This window comes from Xiphophorus couchianus, chromosome 5 (genome assembly GCF_001444195.1).
Source record: "Xiphophorus couchianus chromosome 5, X_couchianus-1.0, whole genome shotgun sequence".
Classification (NCBI taxonomy): domain Eukaryota; kingdom Metazoa; phylum Chordata; class Actinopteri; order Cyprinodontiformes; family Poeciliidae; genus Xiphophorus; species Xiphophorus couchianus.
In genome coordinates this window covers 13,675,792-13,694,695 of record NC_040232.1, presented here as the reverse complement: position 1 = coordinate 13,694,695, position 18,904 = coordinate 13,675,792, and the positions used below count along the sequence as shown (strand labels likewise).

General features: G+C 41.0%; 1 protein-coding gene and 1 long non-coding RNA gene across 3 annotated transcripts; both read right to left on the bottom strand.

Annotated features, from left to right (window-relative positions):
• Positions 1 to 51: 51 nt before the first annotated feature.
• LOC114145131 (sperm-associated antigen 4 protein-like) lies at positions 52 to 6,399 on the bottom strand. Its single transcript, XM_028018534.1, has 7 exons — positions 6,232 to 6,399; positions 2,249 to 2,339; positions 1,005 to 1,147; positions 823 to 890; positions 605 to 740; positions 406 to 521; positions 52 to 270 (listed from the first exon to the last, which is right to left on the bottom strand). The coding sequence occupies exons 1-7, from the start codon at positions 6,236 to 6,238 to the stop codon at positions 52 to 54; spliced, it is 780 nt and encodes a 259-aa protein (XP_027874335.1). The 5' UTR covers positions 6,239 to 6,399.
• Positions 6,400 to 10,858: 4,459 nt separating this feature from the next.
• On the bottom strand, positions 10,859 to 16,318 carry LOC114144176 (uncharacterized). 2 transcript variants are annotated; one of them, XR_003595426.1, is made up of 6 exons: positions 16,108 to 16,318; positions 12,689 to 12,834; positions 12,534 to 12,585; positions 12,318 to 12,451; positions 11,974 to 12,147; positions 10,859 to 11,882 (listed from the first exon to the last, which is right to left on the bottom strand). It is a non-coding gene; the product is annotated as an uncharacterized LOC114144176 (long non-coding RNA). The 2 variants fall into 2 exon arrangements; XR_003595425.1 differs by having other exon boundaries at positions 10,859 to 12,147.
• Between the last annotated feature and the right edge of the window lie 2,586 nt (positions 16,319 to 18,904).

The following is an 18,904-nucleotide window of genomic DNA, read 5'->3' as shown; positions in this document are numbered from 1 at the left end:
ATTCCCTGCAAAACAAAATTAGACAAATATTCTTATAAATATGTCTGAAAGTTAGACTGAGTGCTGCTGTTTAATATTCAGATACTTGTGGCTTACATAGACAGAAAATCCCTTGGGAGCACTCAAGGTGTTACCAGTCGGGGACAACATTTTAGGCACGTGACCCAAGGTGACGTGACTGATGAGGACTCTGTGGGACAGGGCGATGGCTAAATGTCCCTGGGAACCTTCAAAGGCCCAGCACTCTCCTGGATTTAGGTGAGTCCTCCCCTGAAGAGAAAAAGAGTTCAAAGTTTCAGTGGGATGTTAAAATAATAAACAAAAAGACTTCTAACTATTGCATCACATAGAAATACCATTCTGCTTCATATTCATGTTACATTATGATTGCAGTTCAGTTCATACCTGAATTACAATGTCTGGGTGGATAAATGGCTCGTCTAGTGCAAACCCAAACCAACTGAATCTTTGTAGTTGGCCAGGATGTGCGGCTAATGGCCTCCACTCTAAAACCTTTGCTCCTGTTTTCAAACACACACAGAAAGTGAATTAAAACCATCTAAGCTTAAAACATTCAGTCAGATTTATGATAGTAATGACTTACCCTGTGATTTCAGAGCAAAGTTGGGCAACAAATCTGCCGATGGAAGTAGGTAGTCCATTTTATTCTGCAGGACAACCAGTACATCCTTCACTTCCTGTATTTGTCTTCCCTCATCTTCACATCGTGGGACCAAAACCTAAACACAATTGAAGTTAGATGTTTGGTCATATCACTAACGAGGACATTCATATATGGGTTTTGATTAAAAGAAAGCTTACTGTGTTTATGGTGGGGGGTGAAGAAACCAGAGGGTCCATGGAAAGCGGAGCAATAATGCAGGCAAATCCTGACAAATGAGGAGAAATGAGAAGAAGGTGGCAGGATTAGTGACACTGCTAAAAACTGTCTACAAAACTTAGAAATATTGGTGCTTGGCTGTTTGTAGAAGAAAATAATTTACCATAAAACAAGGCGAAAAATATGACGCTGATAAAACAATGTTTCAGCGTGTACAACAATAGGTCCCCATTGCTGCTGCAGCTGATGTTTCCTGAAGAGGTCTCTTTTGTTGCTGCATGGTTATACCGACGGTATGTCCACTTCCTGTTCAGTCAAGGTAGAACAAATACAAATATGTAAACAGATTCATGGATCCTAAGATTATTGAGTTAAATATGCAAAGTCTTTTTTGCAAAAGTATTCACTTCCCTTGAACTTTTTCACATCTTGTTTTTAATTACCCTTTACTTAACCAGGAAGTCACCATTGAGAATAAGAATCTATTATTCAAGGGAGACTTGGGTTATTACTCAACGTTATCACATTACAAACACAAACTTCGGTAATTTTTAATCAGTCATACTTAGTTCTACATCTCTTTTGATCTGAGTTTGCAATTTTAATTTATGTACTGTATTATTTTCCTATGCTGTAAATTGACCCTTCCTCTTATTTTTATTTTTCCCATCGTATATTTTTAAGTTAGTTTGAATTTGCATTCAAATTAAGGTTCTTCAGGTCCTTTAACCTGTAATTTACTGTTGTAAAGTGCATATAAAAAATACTCACTCCCCCTGTATGTTTAATCATTTTAAAGCTTTTTCACCAAAATTGGGCATTTTTGACCTAAAAAATATACTAAAGACCTTATAATGTCAAAGTGAAAACTAACTTTATAAAAATAATAGCAACAAACAAAAAATATTTTACCTAAAATAAGTGGCTGCTTAAATATTTACGCTTTTTAAGTGACTGACCTAATTCAACAAAGGTCCAGCCAACATTAAAGTTTTTTTAGTATTTTTTTTGTGTTAAAAGTCAAATTTTGTTGTACATTATTTATTTCAAAGTAATAAAACAGTAAAACATTCAAGAGGATAAATACTTTTTACAGTCACTGAACACTTGAATTTCTCTACTGTGTTTATTCCTAACTGAATCCTAATTAAGTGACATCAGAAGGCAGTTGTGATGTATGTATGGAACATACATCACAATCATAATTTAGAGGCATCAGAATTCGAAGGCTGAAAAATATACTGCTACAGACATTTGTCAAAAAATAACAATTTCTTTCTTATTTGCTAAATTGCTAAATAATACACATGAGTTTGTGGTTTTTACATGAAAAGAAGTAAAAAGTTCAAAGGGGAAGAAATATTTTTGCCATGTCTTGAATTTAATACTTCTGTTGAATCGGCTTACCTGATCCTGGTCTCGTGATAAGAGATCGTTGGTTTTCCATCAGCTCCATAGTACCCATTTAGCACCAGTCGAACACTTCTTCTCAAAATTTCTAAACCAAAACAGAGGCATGGAAAGTTGGTCAGTGACTTTAACACAAAGCATATCAAATATATGACAAAATCACATAACTATTGATCAGTTTCAGCGTCCTAAAACCATTCATGAAATTTAAAACTATCATTTATTTTAACTTTATTCCCATGCAAATCAAAGCATTATTTCTGGAAATTATTACAGTCATTGATCTTCAAATGAAATAACTTTGAACAGCTTTTAAATTTTTCCAGATTTGATTCTTGTCACATTAACAAACGTGCAAAAAAAAAAAAAAAATTATATATATATTTTCTATCTTTGCATACGACTGAAAACAAACTGTTCCGTCTTAAATTTTAATTTAACTTTAAACAGATTTTAAATCTACAGTTGGAGAAAATTTTTCAAGATTTGGACCTTCTAACTGTTTTGGTCATTTCAGATAAATTGTCAAATATACAAGACTAAAAACAATCTTTTTGATATTTTTGCGTAAAATAGAAAACAAACTATTCAATTTTAAATTATCAAAACTTATTTCTCATTTAGAGCCAAACCAGTCACGGTGTTATTTCTGACAATTATCACAGTCAGTGATCTTCACATTTTCACATGAAATCACTTTGAACAAAAAAGCTTTAAGTCAACTGTTGGGGACAATTTTTCCAGATTTCTTCCCTCTCACCATTATCAAACATGCAAAAAAAATAAAAAACATCCATCCATCCATCCATCTTCCTCCGCTTATCCGAGGTCGGGTCGCGGGGGTAGCAGCTTCAGAAGGGAGGCCCAGACTTCCCTCTCCCCGGCCACTTCTTCCAGCTCTTCCGGGGGAATCCCGAGGCGTTCCCAGGCCAGCCGAGAGACATAGTCTCTCCAGCGTGTCCTGGGTCTTCCCCGGGGCCTCCTCCCGGTGGGACGTGCCCGGAACACCTCACCAGGGAGGCGTCCAGGAGGCATCCTGACCAGATGCCCAAGCCACCTCAACTGGCTCCTCTCGATGTGAAGGAGCAGCGGCTCTACTCTGAGTCCCTCCCGGATGACTGAGCTTCTCACCCTATCTCTAAGGGAGAGCCCAGCCACCCTACGGAGAAAACCCATTTCGGCCGCTTGTATCCGCGATCTCGTTCTTTCGGTCATGACCCAAAGCTCATGACCATAGATGAGGGTGGGAACGTAGATCGACCGGTAAATCGAGAGCTTCGTTTTTTGGCTCAGCTCTCTCTTCACCACGACGGACTGGTACAGCGCCCGCTTGACAGCAGACGCTGCGCCAATCCGCCTGTCGATCTCCCGCTCCCTTCTTCCCCCATTCGTGAACAAGATCCCGAGATACTTAAACTCCTCCACTTGGGGCAGGACACCCCCCCTGACCCGGAGAAGGCACTCTACCCTTTTCCGGCTCAAGACCATGGCCTCGGATTTGGAGGCACTGATCCCCATCCCGGCCGCTTCACACTCGGCTGCGAACCGCTCCAGCGAGAGCTGCAGATCACGATCTGATGAAGCCAAAAGGACCACATCGTCTGCGAAAAGCAGAGATGAGATCCTAAGGCCACCAAATCGGATCCCCTCAAGACCTTGGCTGCGCCTAGAAATTCTGTCCATAAAAGTGATGAACAGAATCGGTGACAAAGGGCAGCCCTGGCGGAGTCCAACTCTCACCGGAAACGAGCCCAACTTAATGCCGGCAATGCGGACCAGACTCTGACACCGGTCATACAGGGACCTGACAGCCCGTATCAAAGGGCCCGGTACCCCATACTCCCGGAGAACCCCCCACAGGGCTCCCCGAGGGACACGGTCGAACGCCTTCTCCAAGTCCACAAAACACATGTAGACTGGTTGGGCGAACTCCCATGCACCCTCCAGGACCCTGCCGAGGGTGTAGAGCTGGTCCAGTGTTCCACGACCAGGACGAAAACCACACTGCTCTTCCTGAATCCGAGGTTCGACTATCCGACGGACCCTCCTCTCCAGGACCCCTGAATAGACCTTGCCAGGGAGGCTTAAGAGTGTGACCCCTCTATAATTGGAGCACACCCTCCGGTCCCCCTTTTTGAACAGGGGGACCACCACCCCAGTCTGCCAATCCAGGGGAACTGCCCCCGATGTCCATGCGATATTGCAGAGTCGCGTCAACCAACACAACCCTACAACATCCAGAGCCTTAAGGAACTCCGGGCGGATCTCATCCACCCCCGGGGCCTTGCCACCGAGGAGCTTTTTAACCACCTCGGCAACCTCGCCCCCAGAGATTGGAGAGCCCAACCCAGAGTCCCCAGGCTCCGCTTCCTCAGTGGAAGGCATGTTGGTGGGATTGAGGAGGTCTTTGAAGTACTCTGCCCACCGACCCACAACGTCCCGAGTAGAGGTCAGCAGCACACCATCCCCACTATAAACAGTGTTTGTGCTGCACCGCCTCCCCCCCGAGACGCCGGATGGTGGACCAGAATCGCCTCGAAGCCGTGCGGAAGTCTTTCTCCATGGCCTCTCCAAACTCCTCCCACGCCCGAGTTTTTGCCTCAGCAACCGCCCGAGCCGCATGCCGCTTCGCCCGCCGGTACCCATCAGCTGCTTCCGGAGTCCCACAGGCCAAAAAGGCCCGATAGGACTCCTTCTTCAGCCTGACGGCATCCCTCACCGAAGGTGTCCACCAACGGGTTCGAGGGTTGCCGCCGCGACAGGCACCGACAACCTTGCGGCCACAGCTCCGATCGGCCGCCTCGACAATGGAGGCACGGAACACGGTCCACTCAGACTCCATGTCCCCCACCTCCCCCGGGACGTGTTCGAAGTTTTGCCGGAGATGGGAGTTAAAGCTCCGTCTCACAGGGGATTCCGCCAGACGTTCCCAGCAGACCCTCACAACACGTTTGGGCCTGCCAGGTCTGACCGGCTTTCGCCCCCACCACCGGAGCCAACTCACCACCAGGTAGTGGTCAGTGGACAGCTCCGCACCTCTCTTCACCCGAGTGTCCAAGACATACGGCCGCAGATCCGATGAAACGATGACAAAGTCGATCATCGAACTGCGGCCTAGGGTGTCCTGGTGCCAAGTGCACATATGGACACCCTTATGCTTGAACATGGTGTTCGTTATGGACAATCCATGGCGAGCACAGAAGTCCAGCAACAGAACACCGCTTGAGTTCAGGTCGGGCGGGCCGTTCCTCCCAACCACGCCCCTCCAGGACTCACTGTCGTTGCCCACGTGAGCGTTGAAGTCCCCCAGCAGAACAAGGGAGTCCCCAGGAGGAGCACTCTCCAGTACCCCTTCTAAGGACTCCAAAAAGGGTGGGTAATCTGAACTGTCGTTCGGCCCGTAAGCACAAACGACAGTCAGAACCCGTCCCCCCACCCGTAGGCGGAGGGATGCTACCCTCTCGTTCACCGGGGTGAACCCCAACGTACAGGCGCCGAGATGGGGAGCAACAAGTATGCCCACTCCTGCCCGACGTCTCTCTCCCTGGGCAACTCCAGAGTGGAAGTATGTCCAGCCCCTCTCAAGGAGACTGGTTCCAGAACCAGAGCCATGCGTCGAGGTGAGACCGACTATTTCTAGCCGGAACCTCTCGACCTCACGCACTAGCTCCGGCTCCTTCCCCACCAGAGAGGTGACATTCCACGTCCCAAGAGCCAGTTTCTGCAACCGAGGATCGGACCCGCCAGGGTCCCCCTCCCTTGGCCGCCACCCATCACACAGTGCACCCGAACAACAGTCCTGATATCTTGAATCTTTACATAAAACAAGAAGCAAAACTTTTCCATCTTAAACTGAATTTTTTTTTTCTAACCGACAATCTTCATTAACAAATCACTAATAATTCTGTCAAACAAATAATAATATCTTTCCAAAATTGTGATCGCGTTTTCTTTGATAAATATTCAAAGAAAATACTTACGTTTCATTCTTGTATTTTTACTGTATTTCAGTTGAAATGAAGTAAAACTCTCTTGAACTCTTGGACGTGTCTCCTCTCTGAAATCCGCAAGCACAAATGAGAAAATTCAGTTAAAAATTTCTCCTTTGATGAAAAAATTCCAAGACGCTTGTGATGTATGTTTCATACATAAATACAAGTTCCATAGGTGTGATGTCAGCATCAGCAAACACAATGGAATTTCTGTGTTGATTTAACATAATGCAGCCTTAAGTACATAAAATGACTAAAATCCTGCTTATTTAATAAGTTTAATTTGTATGTACAAACATATGTGACAACTAGTAAATATTTAAATTACAGTAGTACTTTATATTTAGTGCAGTTCAAGCAGAACCCTGAACTTCTAATTATTGAAACTTAGGTCCAAAGATACAGTAGCAGTTAATTTGTACTTCAACAATGGACCTCTAAAAAAAACTACTGATATAAAATAAGCGAATGAACATTACTGAGACCCAAAAACTGACATGTATAAAGCATTTTGTTCGGCATTTAATTTGAAGTTTTTACTGATATGCCCTTTTTGCATCCTCATGCTTTTTTGTTACCTATAGCCCAGCTTATAAAATGTCATACTTTACCGCAACGAAGCCAAGTTGTCATTATGTCTGTGTGTGATATTTGCAAATTTACCTGCATCTCATCGTCTAAATATTTGAAGCACTGCAGATGTCACAGACATGTCAATAATGCGTTTATCTCCTGTGGCCATAAAAATGTGGAAGGTTTTTCTCATACCGTTGCTTTGCTGTTCACATGTCAAGAACACATTCAGACATAAAGACCAGACAAACCCAGTCAAAGTATATCTGTACAGTTAAAATGCTCATTAAATGTTTGTACTACAGAATATGCAGATGTCAAAGGGCTAATTTCTCACCTAAGTGGTCACATACAAGAAGGTTTAGCAATAACTTGCCCTTTTAATGGATGCTCAAAAATGTTTAATGTGAAACCATCCTTTTTGTCTCATACCTCCAGGTATCACAGGGGATGGAACAGTTGCAGAACAGTCGAGCTCAGGTGAGGCAGCAAATAGGTCAGAAAACGTAGGACATGCTGACTTTGACCAGTGTAGAGGCTTTGAAAGTAATGATGCACAAAGTACTTACACAGAAAATCTTGCTATATTTTACTTGGGCTTGCAAGCAAAGTATTTAGTATTAGTATTTAGCAAAGTATTTAGTTCCAGCCTCCACTGTGACAGATAGCAAGTGAAATGAAAACTCTTCAGGATATTCAGCATGAATGTACAATGTCTACACTGTCTAGAGAACCAGAACAGTATTCTGTGACAACAGAGACATTAAGAAGTCTTAGTAAGAAAGCTTATGAAGAGGGACCTGTACCAATCCTGCTAAGAACTACTCCTCCTCAAAACAAGATGTAAGGTGTTTTCAGTGCAATAGGATAGGTCATACACAGTACACATGTCCTGCCACTACACAGAGTAAGCCCTCCCTTCTGTGTTCGGTTCCCAGACCACCTTCCCCATCTCCTGCCCAGGTGCACTCGATGAAACCCTGGATTATATCAAGGAGTTGGAGGCCAGACTTCAAAAAGTGGATTTGTCTGCCACACTTTTTAGCCGCTACTGTGCCTCTGATGACCAGATCCGATTCTACACCAAATTTCTATCTGAGTGTTTGTTCTGGATCTTCTGGGAGTCCATTGCATCCTCTGCATCACACCTTGTGTACTGGACCAGAGCACAGAAACTTGGAGAGGAAGCATGTGCTGAAGCCAGCCCTGCCCGGTGCATCCCTCTGATTGATGAGTTCCTGATGTACTCATTCAGGGTAGCAGTGGGCATGAAGGAGCAGCTCATTGCTGACATGTTTCAAGTCAGCATAGCTACTGTCAGCCAAGTGACCATCACTTGGGCCAACTACCTCTTCATTGTGTTCTCTTCCATCAACCTGTGGATTAGTCGTGAGAAGGTAAAAGCCAGTATGCCTCAGAGATCTCTGAAGTTCTCTCCAAATGTCCGTGTCATCTTGGACTGCACAGAAGTTGCTCTGGAGACGCCATCATCCCTCACCTTATAGTCTGAAATGTTCTCTGCCTACAAGAACCACACCACTCTGAAAGGGCTGATCGGAGTTGCTCCCTGTGGGTTGGTGACATTTATTTCAGCATTGTACACAGGCTGCATCTCAGACAAAGAAATAACGAAGGTCAATAGTATCCTTCCTCTGCTTGAGCTGGGAGATGAAGTCATGGCAAATAAAGGCTTCCTCATTCAAGACCCCCTTCATGACGTTGGAGCCAAACTCACCATTTAGGCATCCTGGCCAGTTCAGCAAGAAAGAGACAGAGGAGACCCAGACCATTGCTCGACTGCGAATCATTGTAGAGCGAGCAATCGCGAGAGTAAAGTGCTACCACATCTGGCATTCTCCGGTGCCTCTCACTTTAATAGGAACTGTCTGTTGTGATCTGTGTGTTTCTGTGTATTTATTTCAAGTTTCCTGTGTCTCTGTGTTGTCCTGTCTTTTCCCGTTTGATTATTCCCAGGTGTGTCTCGTTCCCCGATTACCTCGTGTATTTAGTGTCACCTGTGTCTCTGTCGGTACTTGCCGCTCTTGGCGTTTGTTCGTTCCGTGTGCCCAGTCTGTTTTCTCGTCCCTCGTTTACCGGTTGCTACCGGCGTCGAGCCCTGGCTTCAACTCGGCCGTACTGCCCGGCTTTGGGACTGTTTTTGGACTGTGTTTATTTCCTGGATTACTATTAAACCACCATATCTCATCTCATCCTGAGCCTGCTGCGTTTTCCTCACCACCATACACCAAAATTTCACGACACTGTCAATCAAATCTGGCACAACTGTTGTGTTTTGGCAAATTATCAAGACCTATTTTGTGTTGCAGACTAAATTATTTCTGTATGTTAATTGTTGTAGTGCTATGTAAAAAGTTATTTAAATGTCTAGACTTTAAAAAAAAAAAATCAATTAAAACACACTTGAGCAGCATACTGTACTATTTTTGTATTTTCTTGTTTAAGTTGAATTGCAAGGAAAACAAAGTACAATTTACAATATCTAATAAAAACAAAAAACCCTTAACTATTTCATATCTTATAATTGTACACTATACACTGATTTAAATCATGCTGCAAATTAATATATATCAAATCTACACAACAATAGTTGCAAATACTTAAGACAACCTTAAGAAGAAGCAATTTTAAAACACAGGTTACAAGACAACTGCAATTAAGAAAACAAATTTTCATAAATTATGCGAGTAGGCCTGTCACGATAACAAATTTTGCTGAACGATTGTCTCAAAAATTATTGCGATAAACGATAATATTGTTTGAAGACCTTTTTACACTGATTCAATGGAAATGACGTAATAATGCATGCGATTTCTTGCCAAAGATAGACACACTTTATTTTCAAAAGAATATTTAACACTGGAACTGATAAACAAAATAAACAAAACAACCAAAAACAAAATGGATTCTCAGTCTCCATTAACAAAAAAAACACACTTGAAAAAAATTTAAACAACATAAAGCCAAAGTGGAAATAAATACTGCATTCAACCAAAAGGGTGCAGATTATGAAGTCTGTATACTATGTTGCCCTTCAGTAATCATTAGATTTAAATAGAGAAGATGGGCACATCGACTACCTGATGCAATAGTTCACACTACAGATTTTTTGCTCCTATTTTTCCCCTTACGACAATCTCAGAAAGTTGGTCTTTCTAAGATTGTGTGGTGTGTTATGGTAGATCGTCGTTGCAGTTCTGATCCAAATCAGGGGTTTTCCCCAACTGGGAGCTTAAGGCAGCCTGTTGAATGTGACAGGTAGCCAATCAGAAAGAGCGGATTCTCCTCCTGCTTTCTGAGGGGAAATTACAGAGGGGAATCCCAAACAGCTGACACGGTGCAAGTCCAGGGGACATTGGAGATGATATGTGGAAACAACATTAATGTTTATTCAACATGCAAAGAATATAGAAATGACAAGGGGAGGAGTTGGAGCGAAACTGCTACCGCAGTTGATAAACCCGATAACTTTTCAGCTGTTCTTCGTTAACGTGACATAAATAGGTTATAACGATTTTCATTCAGTCAGGACTGACACTAGAGCCATATGCATTGCAGGTAGATTGTAGTAAAGCATTGATTAATGCCTGGTTTTAATATTAGTTCACTGGACTTGTAGCCATTATTTTGTGCCCATTGTTGGACACCACACAGCAGGATTGAACCCGCTGTGTGGTGAACAGTTATACCTAGGATTTCTGTCGGCTAATGTGGTCTGTCAGGTTGCCCTGGGCATTACACTAAGGAAATGAGGAAGGGGAGGGGGTCAGCGGAGAGCACCGGAGTTGAGCCTTTATTTCATTCAGTGTCATCAACAGAAAGAGAAAAAGACCGGAAGAAACGATAATGCCGATAATTAAAATGACGTTGATAGTTTTAATTTATTAACTGATTTATCGTTTATCGCGACAGGCCTATGCGACTGCCTTTTAAAGAAATTCGCACATCTGTGTATGTTTCATGAGTAACAACTATTTACACACAGCTTGAGATTGGATATTTGAAATACAAAGGAACAAAAGGGTAAATTACACATTTTATAATTCTTATTGCATTGACATGAACACATCAATGAAGGTGTTGAAGTAAAATAAGTCTAGTTTAGATTTCATTTGATCAATGAAAGACTCATCACGCCACACCCGCTCAACAGTTACTGTTGTTAGCGTGTCCGTGACAAAGTTGCACCATTCCAATCCGGTGATTGCCAGCTGACCCTGTACCTGCCAGGAGTATGCGTGTGAACGCCTCAAAATGGCATGGCCATCCTGAACCTTGAGGTGAGCAACCTGAGACACATCATTCTTCATACTGCTTTTTACCTCAACCAGTCCAATCGGGGGTGATTCTGACAGGATATACAGCTTGCCTACTGGAGTTGCACCAAGATATGATGTGTCAGGGTGAACAATGAATCTCACAGGGAGCACATTGACCCTCAATATCTCAGCATAGTTTGCCAGCACCTCAGACTCCATCTGCAGACCACGCTTCATGACGGCAGTTTGTCTAGTAGACCCTCTGATCATCCTAGATGCCAGTGCTGTGGCAGCAGACTTCTCTGCAAGCATCATGGAAAGGGCTAGCAGTAAGTCTTGGTTGTCGAAGTTGTACCCATGCATGACATCTGGACTGCTCTCTTGTTCTGGTCTCTATTTCATAAGATATGTTCACTCATGGTATGATTACAAATAAAAACAAACTTCTCTACAGAATGTGTTGTCTATGCTACACAAAATGCATGTCCTATTAGTTGTACTTTTTTTTCATTGTCTTCTTTCATCTTTTTATGATTTTGTGACAACCCTCTTGGTTCGAATTTCCAAATAAGCGAGACATTAATTGTTACGAGCCGTTATTCGATTTCCGAGTTTGATTTAATAAACGAAAAAACGAGTGTATTCTTGTTATCAAGGCAGTTCTTTTTTTTCCAAACGAAAAAAGAGAGCTACCTGAAAATACACAGACCCAGCTCAGCTGGTGTTGATCTCCATCCTCCTCATACAAAAAAGTTCCCAGGTGAGTCCAGGTTCGTACTCCCTCATTTCCTGCAAAACAAAATTAGACAAATATCTTTATAAATATCTTTGAAAGTTAGACTGAGTGCTGCTGTTTAATATTCAGATATCTGTGGCTTACATAAACAGAAAACTCCTTGGGAGCACTCCAGGTGTTACCAGTCGGGGACAACATGTTAGGCAGGTGACCCAAGGTGACGTGACTGATAACGACTCTGTGAGACAAGGTGATGGCTAAATGTCCCTGGGAACCTTCAAAGGCCCAGCACTCTCCTGGATTTAGGCGAGTCCTCCCCTGAAAAGAAAAAGAGTTCAAAGTTTCAGTGGGATGTTAAAATAATAAACAAAAAGCCTTCTAACTATTACATCACATAGAAATACCATTCTGCTTCGTATTCATGTTACATTACGATTGTGGTTCAGTTCATACCTGAATGACAATGTCTGGGTGGATAGATGACTTACCTTGTGATATTAGCAAAGTTGGGCAACAAATCTCCTGATGGAAGTAGGTAGTCCATCTTATTCTGCAGGACAATCAGCACATTCTTCACTTCCTGTATTTGTCTTCCCTCATCTTCACGTCCTGGGACAGAAACCTAAACACAATTGAAGTTAGACGTTTGGTCATATCACTAAAGAGGACATTCATATATGAGTTTTGATTAACAGAAAACTTACTGCGTTTATGGTGGAGGGTCCATGGTAAGAGGAGCAATAATGCTGGCAAATCCTGACAAATGAGGAGAAATGAGAAAAAGGTGGCAGGATTAGTGACACTGCTTTCAGACTAAAAACTCTACAAAACGTAGAAGTATTGGTGCTTCATCATTTACCGTAAAACAAGGCGAGAAATATGACGCTGACAAAACAATGTTTCAGCGTGTACTTCAATAGGTCCCCATTGCTGCTGCAGCTGATGTTGTTTCCTGAAAAGGTCTCTTTTTTTGCTGTGTGGTTATATCGACAGTATGTCCACTTTCTGTTCAGCCGAGGTAGAGCAAATACAAATATGTAAACAGATACATAGATCCTAAGATTATTGAGTTAAATATGCAGTCTTTTTTGCAAAAATATTCACTTCCCTTGAACTTTTTCACATCTTGTTTTTAATTACCCTTTACTTACGCAGGTAATTAATAATCAGGATTTTAATAATCAAGGTACTTGAATCATTCGAGGAATCGTTTCAGCCCTAATATTTACCACATCAGATATTTGACTATCAAGGTCATCAACATAGTATAATATGTGGGTAATGGTTATCTTTGGGATGTCTTCAATTTTAAGGAACAATCAATTTCTTATGTCTCTCCATAGTTTAAAAGAAAAGAGACAGGAAAAAGAGGTGATTAAGGGATTCTTCTGGACATTCACAAAAGGTACAACGTGTTGAATCAAATTTAAATCTTTTGTGCAAAGGTTCTGCCACTGGGTAATTATTGTGAGAGATTTTGAAGTGACTCTCCTTAACCTTAGGTGAAACCGGCCATTTTACATACTTGGAGAATGCCTTCTCAATTATAGACAAATTTGTTGTTACCAATGTACTATTATTGTAATCATTGAACAATTTAGATGTGAAGACAGTCACAAGTATAACATTATTGCACTATCAGTCACACTATACTCACCAATTTTCAATTTGGGTAAAGATGAAGTAACATTTGAATATCTTAAGGTGTTTTGGATAAGATGAATAAGAGCTACAGGAATAGTTTTGCATACTTTTAGATATTCATTATAAGTACAGTTCAGATTAAATTTGTTCGTAAAATCTCTATGATTTAACAAAACACCATTACTGCCCATGAAGTCAGTGACAAATAGAATACCTTTTTCATAGCAGTCAGTTTTAAAAATAGATTTTTTATTTATTACTATTGATGTGTTATTCCATACTACAGATCCATGTGGATCTGTAGTATTGTGGATAAAAATAAAATTGTGGATAAATATCATTTTCCAAAAATGTAAAACTTGTTTATGAAACTTAGACAGTGAAATAGCAATCTTGGTTAATTCAAAATCACATTTAAGCAAGAAACCCAAGCCACCGAGCTTTTTAAATATAGATTTAGGGATATGAAACCACATTGAGTTGGAATGAGACAAACAGGTCTTCAGCTAATTTATTCTAAACGAGCCAATCAGAGCCTCAAAATCTAACACTCTAATACCTCCCTTATTATCTTTAATAAGATGAGATCGTCGTAAATAGTGAGTTTTGTTCCTCCAGATAAATTGAAAGATTATTGAATTGGCTTTCTTAATATTTTTGTCAGAGATAAAAGCAGAATGGCATGGATAAATTAACTTAGACACTCCTTCAGCTTTGGATAGAAGAGTTTGTCTAAAAATAGTCAGATCTCTAATTAACCAAAGGCTCAAGGATCTCTTCATGCCATCCAAGCATCTTCCAATGTTTTCCTCCTCTCTTTTAATAGTATTTTTTTAAATCAATATTCCCAGGTATTTAACTTCGGACTTTATTGTAATGGAGGCAACAGACGCCTCAGAGCTGGAATGGATCTGTAGAAGTTCACATTTATCAATATTGAGAGACAGACCAGATGCTCCGGAAAACATTAAAATAGATTTTAGCGCAATGTCTACCAGTTTTATCTCTTAGAAAAATTGTTGCATTGTCAGCAAATTGACTTATCTTGAATTCCTTATCAAAAATTTTAATACCATGCAAATTTGAATTTTTCATAATTAGTAAGGTAAGCATTTGAGTTGTTAATATAAATAATTGAGGTGAAATTGGGCAGCCCTGCCTGATTCCTCTCAACATAAAGAAACTAGGGGTTTTACTCGTTCCCAGAGAAACTGAGCTACTTATATTAGTATAAAATAATCTGATTATATTACAAAATTTCTCCCCAAAGCCAAAATATTTTAAGGTTTTTATAATAAAGCAGTGTTCCAGTGAGTCAAAAGCCTTAAAGAATTCCAGGAATAAAATAAAACTGTCAACAAAACTACGATAATCAATCATATCAAAAATCAGTCTAGTATGATGATGGAATTTTCTTCCCTTTAAAAATGCTAATTGGCATTCATTAATAGTCATTCCTAATCCACTGTTTAAGCAATTGGCATAAACAAGTGCTAAAATTTTATAATCTGTACATAAAAGAGTGACGGGACTCCAATTGTCTAGTGATAAAGGATCTTTGTTGGCTTTGGGGATCAGAGTAATCAGACCTGTTTCCTGGTGGGAGAGAGACTGTTTGAAATGCATTCCAGCAGGGCCTCAAATAATAGTTTTTGTAAATCTTTCCAAAAGAAAGTATAAAATCCAATGGTTAACCCTTTGCCATTTGTTGTATTGCTATGTCAAGCTCTTCGATTCTTAAGCCATCTTCCATAAGGTTTTTAAAACCCAGATTAATTTTTTCAACATATTCCTGAATTTCATCAAAAAAAAAAGACTGGCAATTAAATTCCGAATACTTAGCCTAGTCTAACGGTCGCACTCTCTTCCCCTATCACGTTCGTGTGTCCTCTAGTCTAACTAATGGCTGCCTCTCTCCCCGCGCGTTCGTTCGTTCGTTCTATCCTCCGCCTCGACCTCCCTCTCCCCCAACTCCTGGCGACATTTCGGGTATTCTCAAACCCAAAGCTTGACAGGTATGATCTGGACATGGAAACTATATTTGCCGAAGCTAAATGACCACCTGCATTCATGTTAACGGGACATCAAATCATGTTTAGCAAATAAGACAACCGCAGGAAAAAAAAAAAAAAAAAAGCACAATTACCAGCAGCATGACGCCATGAACGGTTAGCTTTCACGCGCCCATTTCAGTTTGACTTGATTTGGAAAAAAAAAATTGATCACATAACCCTTACAGAGCGGGAAACTAGGTCAAGAAAAACTCGAAAAAGAAAAAGTTAACGGTCATACATACCTGTATTTCAGGGAGCTATGTGGCAAATATTCTTTTAAAGATGGAGAAATGAAATCTAAGTAGCAAGTGGAACTCATCATGAGATAACGGCATAAACGTACGGTACTTTAAGTTCGGTAAAATAAATAAGTAATGATACAGCGGTCACCGCGTTTTACTTTTATAATCCACAAGCACATCAAACATAATTTTAAAATAATATATAACTTTTTGTCATAGTTTGTAATAGTTTGCCATTACATACTGTGCCGCGTGTCTCACAAAGTCAAACGTCAACTAACTACAAATATTTCAAAACATTGTACACAGAAAATGTGTTCTGATCTATTCTACATTACCACGGAGGTGCCAGAAAGATTATTCCAACTCTTAATCCAACCGGAGTCCAAAAGATAGATGTTCTGGGGTCCGGTTAGCCAGAGCTTGAAATGTTCTCTGACCAGTTTTCGCGCTTCGCAAAGTTTCTTGTTCCCATGATGCAATGCGTAAAATTTAAAATAAAATACAAATACCTGTTAAAAAAAAATAATGGAAAATTCCTTCAAATTTTTACTGTACGGAGCCCTCCAGGATACACGGGAATTTTTTATTGCTTTGCGTCCCCCCTGGAGGGCTCCTTACTAGTGTTTTTACAGATTTTTTTATTTTTTTTAACAGTGCACAGTGCTTCGTGTCCTCAAGGCAGTGGATGACTTTGGCACCGTTTTCAAGAATGTGTTTGAATCTCATGGTAAATGGTCAATCACCCATTTACGCACTGATGGTGATGAGCTACTACGACATTGTAACCATAGTACACAATATGCACAAATACACACGTGTATTTTCTTTTCCGACTTAATTATAGCTATTGATTATTTTATTTAAAATAGTTTATTTTACATATTTTTTTAATTAACATTATGTTGTGACATAATGTTACATGTGACAACATGTAATATGACAATCTGTGAAATAAATTCATGCTCCTCTGCCTTCTCCTAGTGGCCATAGTACTAACAGCAGAAATACACCAACCAGGAACAACCAATCAGAGCCAGGAGAGAATCCAAAGAATGCGAAGAGTAGCCATAAACAGTTTCATATTGATTGGCAGCACTAAGATGCTTCTTCTGGATCTGATTGGCTGCTTTCAAATGGGAGAAGTACATTTCTTCAGATGGCAATAGTAGCTCAGGGAGGAGCTCCATCTTTTCACAGATTATGTGTCATCTCATTTTATGCTGTCACAACAGTTTTGACAAATATGAAGAAATAAAAACATTTTAGTAAAAGTGCAGCTTTAAGGATAATTGTGTTTTAAACTTTCTGGCTTGGGTCAAACGTTTTGGGTTTCCTTCCACAAACCTCTGAAAAGTTTAATGACAAATTTAAGTTAATTGGAGATTATAGCTAGCCTGTAGATATTAAACAATGTTTTAGTGGGATGATTAAACACCAGTAACCCTGTTCCAGTGGTTGCCACACTTCTAAACCACCACATTGTCTCTGGACCTTTGGCCAAATTTGTTTCAACAGCACATTTTGAATCAAGACTGAATTTGAAATAAAGGAACTGACCACACCTTTTCATGAAATAGCTTTTGGATCAACTGTCAAGTAACTTCTGGTCCATTTAAAAGTAGGCTACATAAAATATATGAGTATGAAAATATCTGGTTTTAGGTGTATGCAAGAAAGGACCTTAGTAGTTTAAAACAAACTTTTCAATCTACATGTCATGGGGTTTTGGAAAACAGTCCAACTCTTGCACAGCTGGGACCAAAACAGAACACCCCGATCCATCTCACACAAACATTTGATGAATACTCTCCCCTACATCCTCTTCCAGAAGAAAAGACCACTCATTCTCTTGTTCCTCCAGACAATCCGCATTCTCAATTTCTCATCTGTGAGACAATTACGAACACCCTGCTCCCCGTTTATCACCAACAATTAAATGGCATGGATGCACAGAGAGGCAGAAGAGGAGACGGCGGCTGGAGTGGGAGGAAACAAATCTGAGTGGAATGAAGTAGAGCCAACAGTGGCAAAGACAGAGGGAGGCTGACAGCACAATTAGGGTTTTTAATTCTCTGCTTGAGTAGGCCAGGCCAGTCTTTATGCTAATTAGGACGCCACGGCCATGTAATAAATCTCTATGATCCAGCCTCATTTCGCCCCTGTCTTTCTGTCTCACTCAGACGCGCTCATACCTCAAACCACAAACTTCCTTTTATTTTCAGTGCCTACATGTTTACCAGTAATTCCAACAGCTTGGATTAAATAGTTGAACTTCCCTTCATTGCTGCCCTGAGAGCCCCAGTTGGTCTGCTGTTTAGCGGTTGGGCAAGCACCCAGTGCCTCGGCTCAGGGCCTCCACCACATGTAGTTTCCCTCCCTGTTAACTCCCTTTATTAGTGTTTTTCAGGACTCTGGTTTGCACGTCCTGCATTGCTGGACTCCACCATGTAAACACGCAAACATTAAAAAGCACTGACAGTGAATGCTCAAGATGTAGTCGTTTTCCTCCCTCTTCTTCCTTTATCTTCTCATCTCCATTTGACAGACATGCCTAATGATAACATCTCGGGGGGAGGGAGGTGGTGGGCAAACTGCACAACAATCCGCAGATAATTGGGAGGCCACATTTAAGGATGACGAGAGAGAAAATGAGAGGGATGGATAAGTGGACAAAGGGTGGGCATTTGTTACAGCAGCAACTGGTATATATATTTTCACCCTCATTTAGATCACAAGGACTCATTCTAGTTTTCTTTATTTTTCCTTCTTTATGAAATGTCTCAAAGCCAATTTAACCATAGAAAACATGTTAAAAATGTTTACCGGTTTCCCATTCATTAAGTAAATGAAGGTGAAGCAAGGTTCAAAGCAACCGAAGTGTTGTTTTTCCTCTCAAATAAATCCACTACAGCATGATTTTCATCACAGAAATCAGCCCTGCTGAGCAATTCCGCAGCCACTTCTTCTCAGACGGCCTTCAAGTCTCTTCTGTTGGATCCACGCCTTTATGTCATTTTCCTTTGACTCATCAATATCACTTCTGTCAGGCTTTTTGTGCCGATTTAGAGTCAAAAAGGCCATTGCACCTACAACCAGTGCCATGTGAAGTAGGTACAGGCCAACATGGAGGCA